A 21,114-nucleotide genomic window follows, 5' to 3' on the forward strand; every position below is an offset into this window, starting at 1 on the left:
AGAATCCCAATTCACTTAGGTATCCGACTGGTCCCCCAGAAAATCCAACGGTTGAGATCATACTCTGTAATGGCCAGTGCCATCACTCTAGGCCTTTAGAGCTCTAGCCATTACCCATTAGCATTAGCCAAAGTTAGTATTAATAATCTGCATGAATTAAGCTCTCTGTTTGAGATATTCTTAATTGGGGTTATGCGTGTGTGAGTTCCACCACTTCCAGACTTGCAGTTCCACCCCAAACTTTAGGTGTCGACTAGTAAACATCTAATATCTCTTACTAAGATCTCTGGAATTTCTGATAGTCTGATAGTCTGAAGCAGCAGCAGCAGTCCATCCTTCCATCGTAGGCTCGTAACAGGACTGACTTAAGCTTGTTTTTGTCGTCGTAATTAAAACAGATATCAATCAAGATAAAAACAACGAAAACAACAAACAATAAAACTGCTTCACCCGAGGCCGAGAAGAGAGGAGAAAAAAGAATAAAAGCAATAAAGAAAAGCATGGCATTGGTTCCAGTTCTTGCTTTGGAACTTTTTCCTTGGCCTTTCTCTTCATCTCTCGATACCCACGAAACCCAGCAAGTCTCTCTCTCTCTCTCTCTCTCTCTCTCTCTCTCGTTAAATCCCCTTCATTGGTTCATTAACGCTAGCTGCAACCCCTTCAAATGCTATCGGTTACCACTTACCACACTACGGTCGGTCTCTCTCTCTCTCTCATTCATAAATCATATTCGTTCTACTCACTCCAAGCGCCACTGCTATTTAAAATATGAAAGAACTAGTCCGCCAGCCAACTTCCAGCTAAATATATGGGGGAAGAGAAAGAGAAAAAAACCAAGTTCTGCATCAACGACCACCAAGACCTCCTCATCGAGATACTGACGAGATTGGATGAGCGCTCCCTGGGAGTGGCTGCCTGTGTCTGCCGCCTCTGGTGCTCCATTTGCCGCAATGATTCGCTCTGGGAGAACCTCTGCTTCCGCCAAGTATCCCCTCCTACGCCGGATGTAAGACCGGTGGTGGCGGCCCTTGGTGGCTATAGGCGTCTCTACATGGTCTGCCTACGCCCGGTGCTGAGTCGGCTCTCCAGACTGAGTCTAGGAACGGGGGCCAACTACTCGGGAGGCAATGGGAGGGTCTGGACTCGAGACGAGGTGCAACTCTCGCTGTCGCTCTTCTCGATAGATTATTATGAGAGGTTGGGTGCGAGGAAGGATGGTGATGCCCATGCGTCGGCCTCGTCGCTTATGTTTCTCTGCAAGCCGGTGAATGTGTGAGTCATGAGATCGACCTGAACGTTGTGTGAGAACTGAGCGATGAGATTGAGAAGTACTCCGCCATTAAAAGCAGAATGAGGGTGTTTTGTTTTTTCAGTTACTATTTTAGTTTGTTGTTTTCTACCAACCCATAAAGCAGGTTAGAAGAAGCCATAGCCGAATTCTTTCTTTTAAACGTGCATGCCGATTGATGTGTTATTACAGAAGACCAGAAAGGTCCCTCTGCTTGGCTGCCTGCATAGCATTTCTCTCATTGCATTGCTACTATCATGTATTATTTATTCTTATTCTTAGTATTTAAGATGATGAGAACATTTATTTGGATTTGGATTAATACCTAAAAGGAGGAAGAGGAATATTTGCTCATAGTCTTTTGAAGCATGCAGTTAGTTGTTATTTTGTTCCAGATGGGATGAATGAGAAAGACTTAAGAGGATTTGATTTTCATGGCGTTTGGTGATGATAGTAGTTATAAGGATTTGAATTGAAGATTGTTTAGGCGGACAAACATCATTCTAATTAATATTTGCAAAATATATTATTTATGTATTGTTTGTAGAGTTTTTGAATAAATGTAGAGGGCCGGGGGACAAGTGAGGGTGGTAGTGGTAGGGACTAGGGAGGGGACCCTCGGAATATAGAGCTAACTAGCTAGCTGTCTTTGACGTTGAATGTTCTTCCTAACGTCTACAGGTCCGGTGTCCGGTCCAGCTTCCCTTCCCTTGGCTTTTCTTCTCAAGAGAAAAGAAAAGAAATGAAAAGAAATTTTATCTCATTTGTTTTTCCTTTTCTTTTTTCGGGACGAGGGAATTCTTGTCCCTGCAGCCTGCACGATCCACCCCCAGCCCAAACGAGAAAGGACCCCAACTTGAGCTGCAGACTGCAGTGTATGCATATGATCCAACTTAAACCTCCATTTGTAGTTTTAATTTCTGAACGGATTAAAACGCAAGAGAGGGGGAGAAAGTGTGGTGGATCACTTTCAGCCTTTCAGGTGCCCGGTCTAATAAATGGGTGATGATGGTAGATGTTTTGTTCTGTTAGGATTAATAAACCCCTCCACTGTCCACTCCACCCCCTACCGATACGGAAATATCAGGCTCTGAACCACACAGCGAGCAGGTGCAACACAGACAGGCAGACAGATAGACGAACAGGGAGTTCCTGTTCACTTGCAACTGGTTGCCCGTACACCTTACCATCTCTCTCTCTCTCTCTCATTTTGGTCACTGTCTAATCTACCTTTGCATCCAAGGGAATGTTTTCTCGACACCATACATGATACATGTGACCTACATACCACATTATTTTTCTTCTTTCCGAGAGGTTTTATTTTCCCGGCAGCGGCAATTCGGCAAACATGTAAACCACCATATAATTTAAACGAAAATAAAGTTGATGGAAATAAAAACGGTAGCACGGTGCTGAGACGGGGCTAAAAAGTGAACAGGCTAATTAGCTAGCCTTTTTTACGTAGCAAAATCAACTTTCCGGAGCGTGTTTAGTTGGCAGTCAGCATTGATAACGAGGAATCAGAGAGAGCAAAGGCAACGGCGATGGACTATTACAACATCAACTTGTAAGCTTGCAATAGTTAAAACTCGGCAAAAAGAATTTTTACCAAGCAAGGAAACGACAGCATCCAGTGGGGGACGATAGCATTTTATTTTTATTTAATAACAAAACTGCTGTTCTAGTACACAGTACACACTTCTCTTTCTTTAACACGGCCATTTTCTAGGTTAGCCATTCACACAGCACAATACCCATGTCCAGTCCAGCCAAACTCTCTCTCTCTCTCTCTCTCTCTCTCTCTCTCTCTCTCTCTCTCTCCATCTTCTCATGCCATCCCACCACTTGTGGCTGTCCTAATTATCTGAAACAGAGCTGCAAATCATAAAACCAAAGAACTTAAATCAATACTTCTGAAGCAGAATTGATCACTTGCTTATCCCTATAATAGATTTCAATTACCGTTTGTGTACCGAGGTACAAGCTACAGGTTAATGGTAAATTAATAAAAAATAAACAGAAAAACAAATAACATTTCCATATTCAAGGCAATGAAATGCAGGTGTGGAGTCTTTTCACTAAAGTTCCCACTCTAGTATGAATGGGGGTACACAATGAAAATACATAGACAGTTCTATCCAGTAACCACGAATATCCATCAAGCATTTTCAAGTAGTCTCATAACACCCACAAACAATATCGTTTTACTATATATATTGGAATCAACCAAGGACGTTATCCAATGTTTGGTTTGGACTCATCTACTGGGGTACTTGGGAGGGATGGAGTGATGGACCGGTTAGAGACCTAACCAGCATTTTCTAAACAAAGTTGCTGCTCTCATATCTTACATTCTCTCACTTGTCAGCCTGAGATTTTACCATTGCTAAGCAATGACCCCTACTAGCACAGGTAGTAAACAACAACAATAATAATCAAAACCAATACCAGTAAATCGAATTCACATCAAAGCCCCGTAGCACATCCCAACCGTCTATTTGGAACATCTCCCAATGACAAGCACAGGAAATGTTCCCCATGTACGCTGAGATGTGCATGTGGGGCACATTGTGCCAGGCACTAATGTGTATTCCACTAAACCCCACGAAACAAATATTTAGAACATGGGCACAACATTTATGCAGCAATGCATGCTATATTTAACAAAACAAGTTGCATCACTCTTAATGGTATCATATGACAGCAATACGTAAGGTAAACAGAATGGAGAGTGAGACCAATAATGAATGCATTTAAAAAAAAAAAAAAGGCCAATAGTGAATTATCCCAGCAAGGAAATTGGCATAAAATTGTTACTAGGAATTGGTAAGAGTTATCAGTAGTTGAATTCATGGGTCCGCCTCAACAAAGATTGATACAAGTACACTTTATTTGCTACATCGTAAGATACTGGTAAGTAGTAACATGTTATTTCTTTTTTGATACTGATAAGCGGGTAACATGTTCCACCTCATTCATAGGGTTCTCAAATAATTATTGAAACTCGTTAGGTATTACATTGGTAAACAATTAGGAATGTTAATGGAATAAAGGTATACATTAAAGCTCAGAACTTATTTAATATGGTTGAAACCAAGAGTAATCATGTTTTAAGTAAAAAAAAAAAACACAAATTATCCAAACTTGAATTACAGGCATGGATATCAAATGAAATCCACATATATCAATCCAAGCAGAAAAGCAAACAGGGAAAAATAACAATAAATGACAGTTCGATCTACTACTGCATTAGGATTTTATTTATTACTATAATACCATATCAAGAGATAAATTAAAAGACTCTTTCCTCGTTGAACACTTCAATCAAGAGTGGTTAACGTTTCTATGACTTGCCTCACCATAAGGGGCAAATCGTCATGCAGAGTTTCTAAAATTTCTTCTTTTCCCTACTAATGGGGTTGCCATCCTATTTAGACCCCTTGTTTCTGACATTTTGGAATTCATGTAGACAACCCTATATGGTTGGAACAAGGCCTAGATGATGATGACCTGAAACTGCTATTTACCGCCTGTGACTGATGAGAGGATGAAACTCTGCACTAGTGCTACTAAGCTACAATCTCTTGGTCTCATCCCAATATGAATTTTATGATGCTCTAGTGAAAGAGATCTTCTATGACCATGCAAAACACAGTTGAGAAAGAAAAATTTAAAGATTTCAGATATTAATGGAAAAGATGCTGACTAGGAAGAAAGAAGCATACATGATCCAATGACCACAAAGACAAAGAAACCAAGTACAATTGGTCCAACCGGGTAGTCATATCCTTTTTTAATTGAGGTTTCAGGAACAGCTCCCCTCTTTGTGATGTTTTTCTGAAACTTGGCAACTTTCCTGTCTGCAAGGCGCCTTGAGGTAGTCTGTCAAAAGTCAATTCATCATACACAACCATGAGCTCATGGAACGGTAAGGGATTGGTTATATAATGGCTTGATCAAGAAAATATTCATCTAATGCAAATCCATTTTGGTTACCATGATTAAGATGCTGTATAACACTCAACCAGCAATCAAAAATGCCAAAACTAAAAAAATGAGCATTTTTATTTTATAACCCACTTCATATTAACAATGCTCTATGGTTATTAACCAAAGTTTCAATAAAACAACCCAAAGCATGTAAATCTATGGCAGGTATGGTTTGGATGCCAGGCAACTGCTAAATGCTAGTCACATATGTCCAGATACATACAAATTAGTGTTTAGAAATGTGGAGGTGTGAGATGAGGCGCTAGGACCTTAAAATGCACGAGAGAGCATCATGAAGCTTAAGGCTCATAAATATATGAACATAGAAGTCTGTTTTTGTTTTAATTTTTGCAACGAATTTCTACATTTTTAAGAAATTAGATGTCCTCACAGAATTTTAATTTTCTATCCCTCGGAAAAATATAACAGAATATAGTGAAATATTCATCAGATATTAAAATTTTGCCATTGTAGTATATGATTTCATTTATCTTTTCCTAGATTTCCTGGTCTGAACCCATTGTATAGTAAATCCCTTGAGAAATTTATCTACAAAAACTCCTTAACTGAATACTATGTGAACAATTATGCTAGCCTCATGGAACTAATTACAACTATAGGTAGATCATGTTTCAGGACAATAAAAAATGCCTTGTGTTTGCAAGAACATACATTCAATTCACATGTAAGGTATGACAAGCAAATAAAATAATTTGGCATGTGTACTCATAATTTTTCTGTTCTCTTTTTAGCATTTAGCAATTACTAGTGTAAAGGCAAGTAAGTATTCACCATATATGATATATGGTATTTAGATTTTACTTTTATGACCTGCACAGAATCCAAGGCAACTATCTACTTTATATAGTATAGATATGATAATTCAAAAAAACCATATAGGTAACTACATATGCTATTAAATTACCATTCACAAACATGCAACCATGGATTTTCTTTCTTTCTTTTTGATACAAAGAAAGCAATAACACCAGCGGGGCAGAGCCCTGCCAGCAGCATCAAGGAGGACCAAGTAACTTAGGTCTTTGACACGAGCTCATCTTCCTTCTCTACTCCTTTCTTCGCAAGCCAGTCAGCAGCAAAGTTGCCTTCCCTACATGTGTGTGAGTATTCAATCTTGGCATGGGTGTTGAATGTTGTCAAAATCTTACGATTTACGATACGATTCAAGATTTGAATCATAAATCCCAAGGGTTTCGATTCAAATCTTATGTCTGAATCCTTTTACGATTTTTGCTTGAATCCTGCGATTTGGTTCATAAATCTTACGATTTATATGATTCAAATAAATTCAATTAAGAATTAGTTCTCTAGTTTGTTATGCTTTTGTTTATATCTAATTTTGTCAAGGGAGATTTTTTTAAAGCCCTTACTAGAAAATGATTTATTTACGTTATTTAAGACTAGAAATTGAGTTTATTTTCCATCATATGTTGGTTATGTCATTATATGTGGATTTGTTTGACTTTCAAGTCCAACTTGATTATGTCATCTCAGGCTTCTATTGTATAAGTGGTAAATTCTATTATTTTAGGTACATATATGGTATATATAGATTAAAAATAGGGTCAACTTGATTATGTCAACTTGATTATCCTATATATATTTACCCTTTAGTTATATCTATATTTAATTTTTTGACAAGTTTATAAAAAATAGAAATAATCTTACGATTCATGATTCGATTCGATTAGACTTTCTCTACGATTACGATTTTCAAAACACTACAGTTGAGGGCTAGAAATTTGCATTCCTCTAAGACGGATTGGCACGTCCATGGAGCTTCCGCCTGATTTTGGAGGATCTTGACCACAAGGAGTGAATCTCCTTCTAATATAATCAACAGGCATCTGTGGTGAGAAGCAACCAGTACAGCAAGCTTGTGGGCTTGGAGTGCAGCCCACATTTCCACTGAAGTGATGGTGGTTGTTCCAACTTCCCCCCATCTTCACTATCATCATCGATCCTAGATGATTTCTGGCTATGCAACCATAACCACACCAGCCATCTTCTTTGGCTCACGCGTCAAAATTAATTTTGATGGTGTTTGGAATAGGAGGGGGGTCCATCTGATCCAGTTTAGGACCTTGCCATTGTGAGAGTTCATTGAGATTGGAATCCCATTTGCATCGATGAATTCTCTCATGTATTCCCAGGCTTTCTTAACAATTGTAGGAGGATCCATCGTTATGTTCCTAAAACATTTTTTTTTTTCGTTTCTAATTTTCCAGAGGAACCAAAACATGAAGACTATTCTTTCAAGGAACCAAAAATCCTCCTTACTAATTTTGTGGTCTAACACCTCTGGCCACCAGTCTACTAATTACCAATTTGGATCCCTCATTTGTCTTTGGATATCAGTCCCCATTAAGCTCCATACTTGAGATGACACATGGCATTTGACAAGAATATGGTCACGGTCCTCTATTTTGCCACATAAAGGGAAGGTCATGCCTGTGGTAAGCCCTCTCATGGCTAGCAATTGTTTCTAAGGAATTTTGTTTAAAATAAGGAGCCATAAAAAGATTTTAATCTTTTCCGGGCATGACACCTTTCTTGAGCTTTTGATAATTCTAAGGGTTGTATTATCCAATCTAGTGTCTTCCCTTAGATTCCCTTAGAAAATTGTAAGCTGACTTCACAATCAGATTTCCATCTGGGTTTTGTCCCCATAAGAAAAAATCCTCTTCCTGTTTTAAGGGAATATGGATTGCTTTGATCCATTTTATTAAGTAACGTGGAACTTTCTCCTCCAATTTCTTCTGGTTCCATTCTCTATTTTCCCAGTCCATATAGTCCTTAATCTTCTCCTCTTCATCTAGATGGGTGAACTCGATACCATCTAGTTGTTCCCTTGTTGGCCGCTTATTAATCTAGGTACCACTCCAGATTTTACAAGTCTCACCATTCCCTAATTTCCAAGTGATTCCTTTCCTTAGATGTGCCTTTTCCTCGATGATTTTTTTCCAAGCCCAAGAGGCCCTTTGGGTTTTATGGTTTAGGAACGATTCCTGTTTCATATATTTATTTTTAAGTACTCTAACCCATTGTCACCATTATCTTTTAAAAGCTTCCAACCTAAGTTCATAAGATTGGCCATATTTACCATCAAAAGATTTTTAATACCCAGACCTCCATTATTCTTGGCCGTACATACTATTTTCCAGTTCGCTAATGCAAAGTACTTCTTGTTTTGTGCTTTGCTCCCCATAGGAACTTTTAAGTTAAAAATTTAGGTTATTGATAATTAATGCTACTTAGGGGAAGCTCTTATACGAGGTGAGGTATAGGAGTGGGATGGAATTGGAGTGAGTAGATGGGCAATCTAAAGAGCCTTATATCTGGTAGATGGTTTAGATTGGCCATATAATCATTTTCATGTTACAGAAATAGGGTGTATCATGAATGGAAAAACTAATTAATCCAATTAGGAAAATGTCTTCGGTTATTAGATATTCTAAGGCAATGAGGTACAAGGTGCCAGATGCCAACTTGTAGGTTCAGGTGGTCCACAAATGAGCTTGGTAGGTCATTTGCATTTACTTTTATAGCATAAAATATCAATGTTGATGTGTCATATTGAGCCCTAGAATCTGAACTATGATATTTGATATTCTTATTCTTTGTTTTCTAACAAAAAAGTTATTGATTGTGTTATAATAGCGAGTGTTAAATGTGTTTCTACATCTCCTTCAACAGTTCATATGATGCTAATGCATTCTTCTTTATGGTTTCCCAAATGTCTTCATGGTTCATGAATTTTTTATAACATTTATACAACATGTGTATGTTCCCACAACGTATTTTCCTTTTAATGCTTGGACCAAGATAATGCGATTGATGTATAAAACCTTGACTACAAGTCCACTCTGAACCTAAATAATGGAAGCGACCTAGGTTTGAAAGCAGAGGTCCAAAAACCCAAATCTCATGACAAGATAAGATGTTTTTCCATGCTAGTTGAACTTAGAACACAACAATAGCATTAAAGTTGGGCAAACATATTGACTTAGATATACATAGAAAATTATCCTGTTTCAATCCTTAAAGTTTAGTTTAACTTAGTCCTGTTGGTGTCTCCAAGTCATACTCATACCTCCTTTTCTTCCCGAATACCAACCGACCTCTAAAAGGGGAACCAACTAAAGAATAAAAACTAAAAGCTTGAAGAAATACCTAAAAGACATGCCTATTTAATTCATCAAGGAATTATGCACTGTTCACAATAACAGAAGAATGAAGCATAATTTTAAACAGTTAACTTAGCAAACCATAGCAATACAATCTTATTTTATTTTATTTTATTTTTTCGGGAGGGGGAAGGGGCGGGGGTTCTTATCAACAAACAGGAATCATACGAATAGATTCAGCATACATGCCGTTATTCATGTCGATTCACCTAATAAGAAATTAAGAATCCAAAATAGAAACAAAGGGATAAAGAATTGAGTGTGATCTGCGAAAATAGATGAAATTCACAAGCAGAACAGCAACGACGTGAAGAATAAGATTCTACGCAGAGAATTCAATATAAAGAATAAAAGTTAAGCTAAAAATAGCCTAAAAAGAAAACCTTTATGCGAAATTCCACCCACAGGAAAAGGTTGAGTTGAATTTTAACAATCAGAACCAGAAGACAACGCATAAAAAGAAGAGATCAAATTATCAGCACAACATAATAACCCACATGAATACCATAGAACACAAATACAAAGCAAGCAAAATGAAGTCATGATTCCGGGGGAAAGTCATAAAATGACCAGTTGGACCCAATCGATCAGAAATTAGGGATGTGGAGCACCCAAAAGAAAACTTTACCATGTCGTCTTTTTGTCGTAGAAGTCGAAGCCGAAACAGAAGTTGCAGAGAGAGTAGTAGGGCGGAGGAAGAGATGAGGATGGTAAAGGTATGAGCGAAAACCAGGTTGGAATTGGAAAATGGAAATTGGAAGCCCCCCGGTTTATGGAAATGTGGTGTGTGATAGACGGACGGACGGACGGACGGACGGACGGAGGCGCGTTTTTTGTATTTATTGGAGAGAGAGAGAGAGAGAGAGAGAGAGAGGGAATTCATATTCATAATTCGTTCAAGTTGTCGAACCAACCAACACGGCAAGTGAGTCGCAACACTAAACACGGACAGAGTCCAAAAAAAAAAAAACAACAGAGTCAACAAGTTTCAAGCGTGACTCAGACTAAATGTCCTCGTTCTCTGATTTGAGATTGTGGGGTGGGGCCTCACAAATCAGACGGTAGGGACCAGCATGATCCAAGCGGAGTAAGGTCATTCCAATGTGTTCATGATAAAACCAGAGGACGCACACGTATTAAGTGTTACGGTTATACTTATAAATAAAGGGTTTTGTCTTCTTCTTCACGATTTAGATTGGAGTTGGATAGATTCCATGGTTTTATTAACAAAACTATTTATTTAAGTATATCCTGTTTTTGACACGTTCAATATAAAATAACACTGACAACCCGAAAATAAATAGGCCTTTTGTTAGTGAAATTCTTAGGGCCTTTTCAAACCTTACATTTTTCTTTATTTTTTCTTTTTTTTATATGCTAATATATGAGCAACAGTATTATAGTTTCTATTCATATGTACAAAATTAAGTTGATCAAAAGTAGATAAAAGTCTTCTCAGGAGCTATTACTACATGCAAGAAAAATTTCTTGATTGCCTTTTGTCTTACAAAAAGTTAATCAGTTGTAAATTTTTAACACAAATATCTTGTTGTTAATGGTTGCCTTTAAACCTTGGACTAGGGCTCTGATTTTTGCATCATAATTGTCTATGGTCCAACCCAACATGGTTCTCCTTTAGCAATACTTGTGCTTGCACCAGGATATTGGAGAATGGGAGCTTGTCCTACTACGTACAAAACCTGAAATTGGATCATATGAATTTGTAGTATAGAGGCTGAGTTCTGTGTGATTCTCATGCAATCGTCTTGACTGAGTTCTAGGTATGACATCCTTAGGAGCGATGTGAGAATTTTTTAAAAAAGATTTTATTTTCAACCTGCCCCACCACTTTTTTTATGGAGATAAATAAATGTATCTTCCTCTTCATTTATTTCAACGGGATTCAGACTACATGTGCTTCACACCAGACCGCCCTTGTATAAGGGGTTGGGTGGTTTCTTTGTTGACTTGGCATAAAGGATAATTTAATTCCAAACAAAAACCCTATATATACACCGGTAGGGGATGTTCAACTTCCATACATCTTTCCAAATAAAGTGGGTGGGTTTGTGAGGAAGATGGTTGTTGGGTTTTGATAGATTTGTAAGTTGACTTGACTGTGTAGATCCCCAAGGTGTTAGGTTTCCATATGATATTGTCATGGTTTGATTCTGTGTCAGTAGTGATGATTTGAACAATGTGTGAACATGTTTGGCTATCAAAGAGTTGAAACAAGGTTCTGTGTTTGGGTTTAATAATGTTGAGACAAGCTGATTGTTGTTTTGTACAAGGATTGGGTTTTTTAGGTAGGGTATACCTCCTATGATGGTCAGGATCCATGGATTTAAGAAGATTGATATATTCTCCCCTGTGCTGACTTGCCACAATATATTGGGTTTGATCTCTTTCAAAATCTTGAGTGTCAAATGCCACCAGATTGATAAGTTGTGGGTTTTTTTGGGTTAGAAATGGGCTTCGTTTTGGGAAATATTTTTGTTTCATGAAGTGGCTCCATAAAGTATAGGGGGAGGAGATGAGTCGCCATAATTGTTTCCCAAAAACTGCCTTGTTCATGTCCATACTCTTTCTGAAACCCAAGTCACCTCTTTGCTTTGGTTGATTGTCTTTGCTCCACCGGATTGTGTGGTTTGTTTGCTTTTCACCTGCCTACCACCAAAAGTCTTTAATCACCATGTTCAGTTTTGAATGCACCATGTGAATTAGTATTGAAGTTTGCATCGAATAGATTGGGATTGCTTGAAGAACTAATTTGATCAAAGTTGTGTGACTTGCTTGGGATAAGAGTTTAGAGTTCCATGAGGAGACCTTAGCTAGAACTCGGTCCACTAGTGGTTGGTGTGATGATATTTTGTCCATAAAGTTTTTCAAAGATGAAGAGAATTTGCCATTAGATTCTGATTTGGGACATCTCTACCTTACAAAAAAGAATGCAATCATCTACAAATAGCAAATGAGTGATGCTAGTGCCATTTCTGCAAATCTTTGCACCTCTATGTGACATTCCTTTTTGGTACACACTAGTAACTATGTTAGAATCTCCATTCTAATAATCAATAGATATGGAGAAATAGGGTCACCTTGTTTCAAACCCCTTTGTAGTTTAAAGTGTCTATAGTGTTTTCCTCCTATCTTGACTTAGAAAGTTGGGGTGGAGATACATTAATGAATGAGTTGGGTCCATTTTTGTCAGAAAACCCATTTTGTGGAGTGTTTCCATAATGAAATCCCATCCCATTCTGACAAATGCATTCGACATGTCTAATTTTAGAGCTATGATGCCTTCCCCTTTTTTTGCTTGTGCATGAAATGCAGTATCTCCTTGGTTAAAATGATATTATTTGTTATTTGTCTGTTCTTGAGGAAACCGGATTGAAAAGGGGAGATGATATCTTTTAGGACTGGTTGCATTCTAGACACCAACCATTTAGAGATGATTTTGTAGAGGACATTACATAGACTAATGAGTTTGAAATGTGAGGTGTCCATAGGGTCGTAATTCTTTGGGATAAACACTAGATTTGTATTGTTGATTTCTTTGGGAAGATGTTCATAATGAAAGAAATCAGGCACCATTTGATGTATATCATGACCCATAATGTCTTGAAAGTGTTGATAAAAATAGGTTTTAAACCCATCCAGACTTGAGCTTTGTGTGGGTGCATTTGCTTGACAACTAGGGATATTTCATCACAGGTTGGAGACTATAGGAGGCTATCTTTTTGTTGGTTTGAGAGGGTGGGGTGGGAATCAAGGAGAAGAGATGGGTAGTTAAGTTTTCACTAATTGCTCCAACATCTTGCATGGATTTTGTAAAGAGCTGAGCAATTTGTTCTCTATCACATGTTCATTCTCTTGTTGTGAGTTTCAACCACTGAAGGTTGATATTGATGGTTTTTTGATTTGTTGTTCTATGAAAATATTGTGTATTTTTGTCACCTACTTGGAACTAGAGTTCTCTGGATTTCAATCTCTAAATCTCCTCCCCTTTTCTTATCCAGTATAGGTATTGAGATTGAAGTGTTTAAGTTAAAGTCTTTTGAATTGACCAACCAAACTGAAAATTGGCCCAAATCAATATCAATATTTTCAACCTGTCATTGATATGACCAGTTGAACTGTTCAAATCATCACATGACATTGGTTCCAAGTCTAGTGTGGACCCATGTGATGCACAAAATTTGTTAAGTGAAAGTTAAAATATATAAAGTGCTGAAGTGGAACGGTTTAACCCATTTGACCCAAACAGTTGAACTAGTGACTATGACCCAAATGCAAAAGCAGGTCGGTCTCTGGGTTGGTTTTTAAAACATTGATTGGTACAACTCGAGTTGGTCAGTTTTGAGTGACCAACTCCCCAACCCAATGATATCAGTTTGGTGTGCCAAACAATCTACAACCGAATTGAACCACCTACTGAACACTCCTATTTTCAACTAAATTAGTAGTCTAATTTATAAAAAATAACAATAGAGGGGATCTCGAAGCAAGTGAACACTCCAAAGTTATCTTCTTCATCTCCAAAGATGGTCAGCTCCATTGTCTTCGAAGTTGTCTTCTTCATTTGTTAACCCCTTGTTATTGTCGATGTAGATCTAAACCCCTGTTATTTTTTTATTTTTTTGCTCTAAACCCTTGTTTATTATTTAGATCTGCTAAACTGAAATTAGATTTGTTGCAAATCTAACAAGAATTTAAATATGTTCATGAGGTATTGGTCCTAACAAAGTAATTTCTTTTCTGGATATGTTATTAGATCAGCAATTCACCCATTTTGATTGATAGCCATTTGAATGCCCATTTTACTTGATAATCAACCCAAAAATCTGAAATGAAATTGATTGTAGTGCCAATAATTATTTTCTTCAATTTAATGAGCTTGCGTTCAGATTAATGAGTTTATTTGGGCTCAGGTTCCAAGTGAAAGATTACTATTATCTTTAATATCTAAGAGTTTTTAATTTTGCCATGTCAACATGACATGTGACAATATTCAAATATTGTTATGCCATGTCAACCTACAAACAAATAAATCTTGTATTGTGAAATTGAAGAGTGCATGAATTTATCAAAGTGGAATAAATCCAATCATCTTGCAAAATTTTCTCAGCAACCAAAAACTGGGAAGCAGATTTGATGGGATAAGTGGTATCAACAACCAAATTCAGAGTGATAGGAATGGGAAAATAAATTTTTCCTTCCCATCCCATCCTTTCTCAGCAACCAAATGAACCATTAGGGCAGAGGTGTTCTCCGTTCAAATGTGTTGTGGTGAGTGACTTCTTGTTACACAAAAAAAATAAAAAAAATAATAATAATAATAATAATAATGGCCATGCAACCAAAATAAACCCTCCTCCATTTTCTTGATGATCTTGGGCAAAATTAAGTATTATTGAAATACCAAATTTACTTGTCAAAATTTAGAAACAACATGAAAATGTAAGAATAGAGCTGATGTGGGCTGGAGGATTAACTACATTATCCCGCTATGTGGCAAAAACTATGGGAGGTTACTCGGGTAAACGCTCTACTTGACTCATTAAGGAACATTTTGTTGACCAGGTTCTTTGGTCTTTGGGTCATGTGGTGATCATCCTTGAACAATTAGGAAATTTTACAATTGGCAAATTAGTTTGGAACTCAAAAGAGTCCCTACACTTTACATCCCATTGTGTTCATGATAATATTTTGACCCAATGCACCTTGGCATGTGTGCAAATTAACTAATGAAGTAAGTTTGTTTTATATTAATATTAAAAGAACACTTAAAACTTTGAACAACTATTATTAGTTGTAAAAACCACGAATACAAGCTGTATGGCTGATATATGGATTGGCAATAAAATCCCTCCACTCCACATACATGATAGCTATTGGTGGCGTAGACTCCATGATCGGTAGTCAAGTCTCTGAAAGTCTGCAAGTGTTGATGATTGTCGATCGAAGAGAGAGAGAGAGAATTAGAAGGTGATATGATAAGAAAGGAAATCTTTTCTTGTGGTAGGTATGTTAATTGGTTGGTCGAGGGAAGGGAGATTCATGAATAGAATTTTAGAATCCACACACGAGTACGAGCCTGAATATAGCTCTGCTCTTGGAAGCCTCTTTTTAGCATTAGGCATATTTGGAGTGTTGTTGGTTATGCTTATAATCGTGTTTGTCTCAAGCATGATGAATTGCTACATTGTACTTTGAGTAGCGTGGTATCACAACTCATCTCAAAAGCGCTGAATTGTTGAGCGGGAGATGTTATATGCTTGTACAACGTTGTAGCATGGGTGGCTGTGGCACTACCGTAATGAGTCTTTATTGAATGTATGTATAGGTTTTTGCACATTAGGCCTTTCGTTGGAGTTCGCATCTCCGCCCCACACAATGTGCGGTGGGGTGTTCGCGCATGTAGGGCTAACAGGACGGATGTTAGCCCCAAAACGATCTCAAAAGGACAAAGTTTGAGCTTCTCCCATATTCCCACCCCTTGAACCTCAAATCGCTCCAATCATGAGGTAAGCTCCAACCCTCATTTTTTGTGTGGGTGTTTGTTTTTTTTTTTTTCAAATCAGAGAATTTTTCCTTTGATGTTGTGTTTTTCATTTTAAACTAGAGACATTCTTTACCCTCTTCCACCTCTCTCTTCGGCATTGGCGATTGCTCTGCCCACTGTCACTAGGTATACTCTAACCCTCATTTTTTGTGTGGGTGTTTTTCATTTCAAGAAACCAATGCTCAACCAAACACCGGTGTCGGAGTGATCGTCGGTGTCGGAAAGGGAGGTGGAAAAGGGTAAAAAAATCTCTAATTTGAAATGAAAAACAAAACATCAAAGGAGGGTTTCTCTGATTTCGAATGAAAAATCCAAACATGCACACAAAAAACAAGGGTTGAAACTTACCTGATGACTGGAGCAAAATGAGGGTGCGGAGATCTGAGCTTGTGCTAAGACGGGGGTCAAAGACTCTAATTTGAGGTTTAGGGGGCGGGAATATGGGAAAAGCTCGAACTTTACCCTTTTGAGATCATTTGGGGCTAAAAGAGTAAAAGGTGGGACTAACGTCCGTCTCCTTAGCCCCACACACGGGAATGCCCCACCGCGTGTTACTAATAGGTGTTAATCGCACATTGTATGGAGGCAATTGTGGGGCGGAGACGCGAACTCCTCTCGGTGTTGGGCTATTGACGCTCGAGCTTATAGGTGTTTTTATGCGCATTCTTCTTGCTTTTCTCTATGCAGAATTCTTAATTTGGTTATGTTATTATGCCATATTCATATTTCTCTCAGTGCTTTCAGCGCCTAAGTCCATGTACGCACACCAGAAATAGATAGATCTTTGTATGAAGCTCCTATTTTACCCATTTAATAAATTAATAGTATGATTTTAGTTAGGCCATTTAGTGAATATCCCTAAATGATATATATGTAGTTCATGGGGTAGGGACATAAAAGGGTGAACATGATGTGAGGCCCGATCTATGGTTAGGTAAGTTTGATTTCATGCCTCCTCTCTATAAGGGACGCTAAGTGATCATCCATACTATTAGGTCATCTTTGCACAAAAAAGGGTCATCAGCAAAAAATATGGTACTTGGAAAATTAGTTTGGAGCTCAGAAAGAATCTCTAAGATCTTCTATCCACTATTTCTTTTTGTGGAGAAAAATTCCAATCTAGGCTTGCTTGTAGGCAGGTTTTATGTATTCAACGTTTGAATTAATGTTTTAAAAATCGATTTGGAATCGAAACAGCTTTGGTCATCAGTTTTTTAGTCAATGACTCGATTGCCTGATTCAAATGGATGATTCATTGTAATTTCAAAAAATAAAAAAATTAATTAAAATAAAAATGGCCAAAACCGTTGTCTAGATTGAATGAATTAACAGTTTTGATCACTCGGGTCGGTGTATTGCTGACCAAGTCAATGATTTTGTGCAAAATTCTAATTCAAGGGTGAAATGAAACCGATTGACTGGATAATTTCCAAGCCAAAAGGTCTGACCATCCAGGTCATCGATGGTTCAAAAACCATGGCTTGAACAACTAACACTAATTGTGAAAGAAAGGGTAATATGGATCGTGAGATTCAACATGTTGCTGATCCAACACAGGATATGCTACTCACATAGGGCGCCTCACACCGGCCTCACAGGCACATCCTACCATATATTGGGAACATCTCCCATACTTATTATATTATTATTCACAGGAGATGTTCTCAATGCATGGTAAGATGTGCATGTGAGGCGCCCTATGTAAGGAGCAGATCCCAATTCTGCTGATCCAAGGGGTCACCTATATCTTTGTTGGTTAGTTTGGATCAGCTATAAGGTGCTCAGATTTGCTTCCAACACCAGCATGAGATGTTCCCAATGTGAGGATGAAATGAGCTCTGTGTTGGTTTGGGAACCAGGTCCAGTCTGTCCAGATTTGGATTCGGCCATAAGATCCATCCATGAGGCAGAAATAGGTTGATTTGCTCAAGGAAACTCCCAAGTTAAAAGAACTACTGAACCTTTTTGTAGTGTTTTGAAATTACTGTTGAGTTGGACGGTTGGACTGTTTGACTCAGAAATTATTTAGGCAATCGGTTCCATTTTACCTTTAACTCGATCTTTAGCCAAAAGCCATTAATTTGATTAACAACCCACTGTCCCATGTAATTGAACCGTCGACCGTTCAATGGCCTGAACGGTCAAACTGTCAACCTAAAAACCAATGGCCAGAACAGTTCCAATTCTGAATTGGTGGCTAACATAGTCAAACTATCTTGTAGGTGGGGTCCACCTTCCTCTAGAAAAAGTGCCATGAGAACAGGAAATGGCTAATTGAGACCATCCATTAAACAAAACAAAAGGATTTTGCTCCCTCAAGAATTATATTCCACTTGATACTAACTACCAACCTATAAACACACGTATTGAAAGTTTCTGAAATCTTTTATTATTTGAGTGGCAATAATGGTTTATTAGCATCAATAGAAACCTGGCATGTCATGCAGAATGCTTGAATAGTGTGACCGTGTAATTTTAACAGCTCAAGAAGAGAGTGGGTGCTTGAGATTAAAAGCAAAAGAGGGGAAAAAACTAAGTCTGTGTTTTTTATTTATTTTTCTTTATAATAATCTTTGCTATATAGAAATATTCCATCTTGGTTATATGACCAATCACGAATGGCAGGGAAAAAATTTTGGGTTAAGTAGATTGTAACTCAATGCAGAAATCTGAATTACAGCCCCCCATACTCTATTAGTAGACCCCCCCCCCACACACCCACCATATTTTGTCCATGAATTTAGCATCGATTCACGGTTAGGAATTATGACCTAGACTGATCAGTTATTGTTCCAAAAAATTTTCGGAGAAATATGGACAGGCCTAATACAGATTTCTGAATTCCGCTACAAATCTATCAACATTTAAAAGGTAAAAAATCTACACTATGCATTCATATCCGCCCATGAATTGACATCAATTCTGAGCTAGCACCTACCCCAACTGTACTTTAGGCCTATGAATTCTGACCCTGGGCTAAATAGTCATTCTCCCAAAAATTTTCATTGTAAGAAAAAGGTAAAAATATAAATGTTTCAGCCTTAAAATTTTAACCTATTATATTTTGTTCTTTTAATATCAAGAATCTAGCTCAAGCCTATGTAGATCTGGGCTTGGCCTATAATTTAAGGCCATTGTGTGAGTTAGGCCAGGCATACATGAAGCCCCTTTATACCAAGTGCCAATCTCAGGGTTTAACTAGCTCTTTACACTGTTTGATTTGAAGGAAAAAGTAGGGAAATGAAAGGAAAAGGTAAGGAAACATTTACAAACCTTGTATTGTTAAGCTAAATATACATTGGTGTGAGTCTATCATTCTTCTAGACAGGTGTGTTATTTAATCACAAATCAAACCAAATTTAGTCTCCTAATCAAATAAAAAACATAGTCTAGATGCTTCCAAACCTTTTCTATTACCATGTTGATAGTGGGTCCCAAAAAAAAACCTGCTCATGTGCAGTTGCCTGTACTTATAGGGAAAAACTTTGGCTGTTTGGGAGATTCTTGCACATGACACATTACCATGAGTATGGGGTAAAAGAATATTTCTAATCAATATTTTTTGAGCCAAAAGGACAAATAAGAGACTAAATGTAATAATGTATCATGACCAGGAAATCTCAAACAGTACAGGTTCTTTTTTCTAAGGTTTTAAAAGGTTAAAGGCATAGATGAGGTGTAGTGAATTAAAAAAGTGCGGTGTAGCAAGACGTATGCCTCTAAGTTTTATAAAAAAAATATTCGTTCACAAAAAGAACATATAATAAGCTAAGAATAATATAACTTAAAAGCATTCATAAATAAATCTATAAATAACAAATTCTACACTTTTAGCATTTAACAAAAAAATAACTAATAACTAACAACCATAAAACTTTCATATTTCAAGTTTTATCTAAATTGCTCAAAGTGTTCAAATGACCAATCTTATATTTTAGATTATAAAAAATTTCTCTTCATCAAAGCCTCTATGAAAAACATTTCAGAAGAAAGTAAACAATTTAGTTGGTATAATCTATGAAAAACAATAAAAAGTAAAGATCCATTATGAAGATAACTGAGAGGCAAAAATCAGGTAAGTATACTAGTTTTTTTTTTTCTTCTTGTGGAGAAAAGATAAAAAAAAATGACAAACTTAGAATTCTATATTTTTGGTCACTCAAAAATGTAGAATAATAAGAAAAAAAAATGCCACTTGATTTGACCAAAAATGAGGAGAGAATGAAGGATTTTTTAGCCCCCGTTGTCATCCCTACCCCTAGGGGATGGATCACCCTTGTTGTATAGCCCATAAAGCCAAAGAAAAAGGAAAATTTATGTGTGCATAAGTATACCTAAACAACCAACTTAGGTTGTATTCAAAAGCGTAGTGAAAGATATATTGAGTTTCAAACCATGCCACACCTCATTCATTTTATTTGATTGTTGTGTGACATGTAGGGGTGGATTCGAGCCTAGCCAAGTTGAAAAGTACGAGGCTCAAGGTTAGTTCGAGACTGTTCTACAAGGCTCGAGTTCGGTTCGAGTAAAAAAATCATAAGATCAAGCTCGAGTTAGGCTCGAGTCAAAAATTAATAAGCTCGAGCTTGGTTCGACTCGAGCTTGATTTTGAGAAAAAATAAAAAGTTATACATAAAAATATTTTTATTTGATATTAAAAAAAGAATTATAATAATTATAATATTTTTATTATATATATTATTTTTTATAATTTTATTTTATATATATTCAAACCGACTTACGAGCCTCACAAGCTGAACTCTAATAGATTCGAGCTGGAACAACTTGTGAAAAGCTTAGCTCATTCCCACCCCTATATAAATGACATGGTTCAAACTTTACCATACAAGGATGTATTTTTTGCCGCACTCAAAAATCGCCTACGTATTTTTCTCATGTGTTCTTTGCCACATCTAAAATATCAACCACAATTAAGAATGGTTCAACCAAACAAACCAATCCGGGTTTTAAAAGATCAGTCATAAGATAAGTAAGCTGATAAGATGTTGCTGAAGATGACAGTGGTGCAAATTAATTGAGTAAATATAGAAAAATAAATTGCT

General features: G+C 37.2%; 1 protein-coding gene and 1 pseudogene across 1 annotated transcript; one reads left to right on the plus strand and one right to left on the minus strand.

The window, feature by feature from the left end:
• Positions 1-324: 324 nt before the first annotated feature.
• LOC148875090 (F-box protein SNE pseudogene) lies at positions 325-1,644 on the plus strand (annotated as a pseudogene).
• A 1,278-nt stretch (positions 1,645-2,922) lies between these two features.
• On the minus strand, positions 2,923-10,461 carry LOC148875091 (uncharacterized). The gene is made up of 3 exons (XM_088964160.1): positions 10,115-10,461; positions 5,014-5,170; positions 2,923-3,163 (listed from the first exon to the last, which is right to left on the minus strand). Exons 1-3 carry the CDS (start codon positions 10,373-10,375, stop codon positions 3,117-3,119), a joined length of 465 nt encoding a protein of 154 aa, XP_088820286.1. The 5' UTR covers positions 10,376-10,461; the 3' UTR covers positions 2,923-3,116.
• Between the last annotated feature and the right edge of the window lie 10,653 nt (positions 10,462-21,114).

This window comes from Nelumbo lutea, chromosome 1, assembly GCF_056320005.1.
Source record: "Nelumbo lutea isolate HS-2025 chromosome 1, American lotus-T2T, whole genome shotgun sequence".
In the NCBI taxonomy this organism is placed as follows: Eukaryota; Viridiplantae; Streptophyta; class Magnoliopsida; order Proteales; family Nelumbonaceae; genus Nelumbo; species Nelumbo lutea.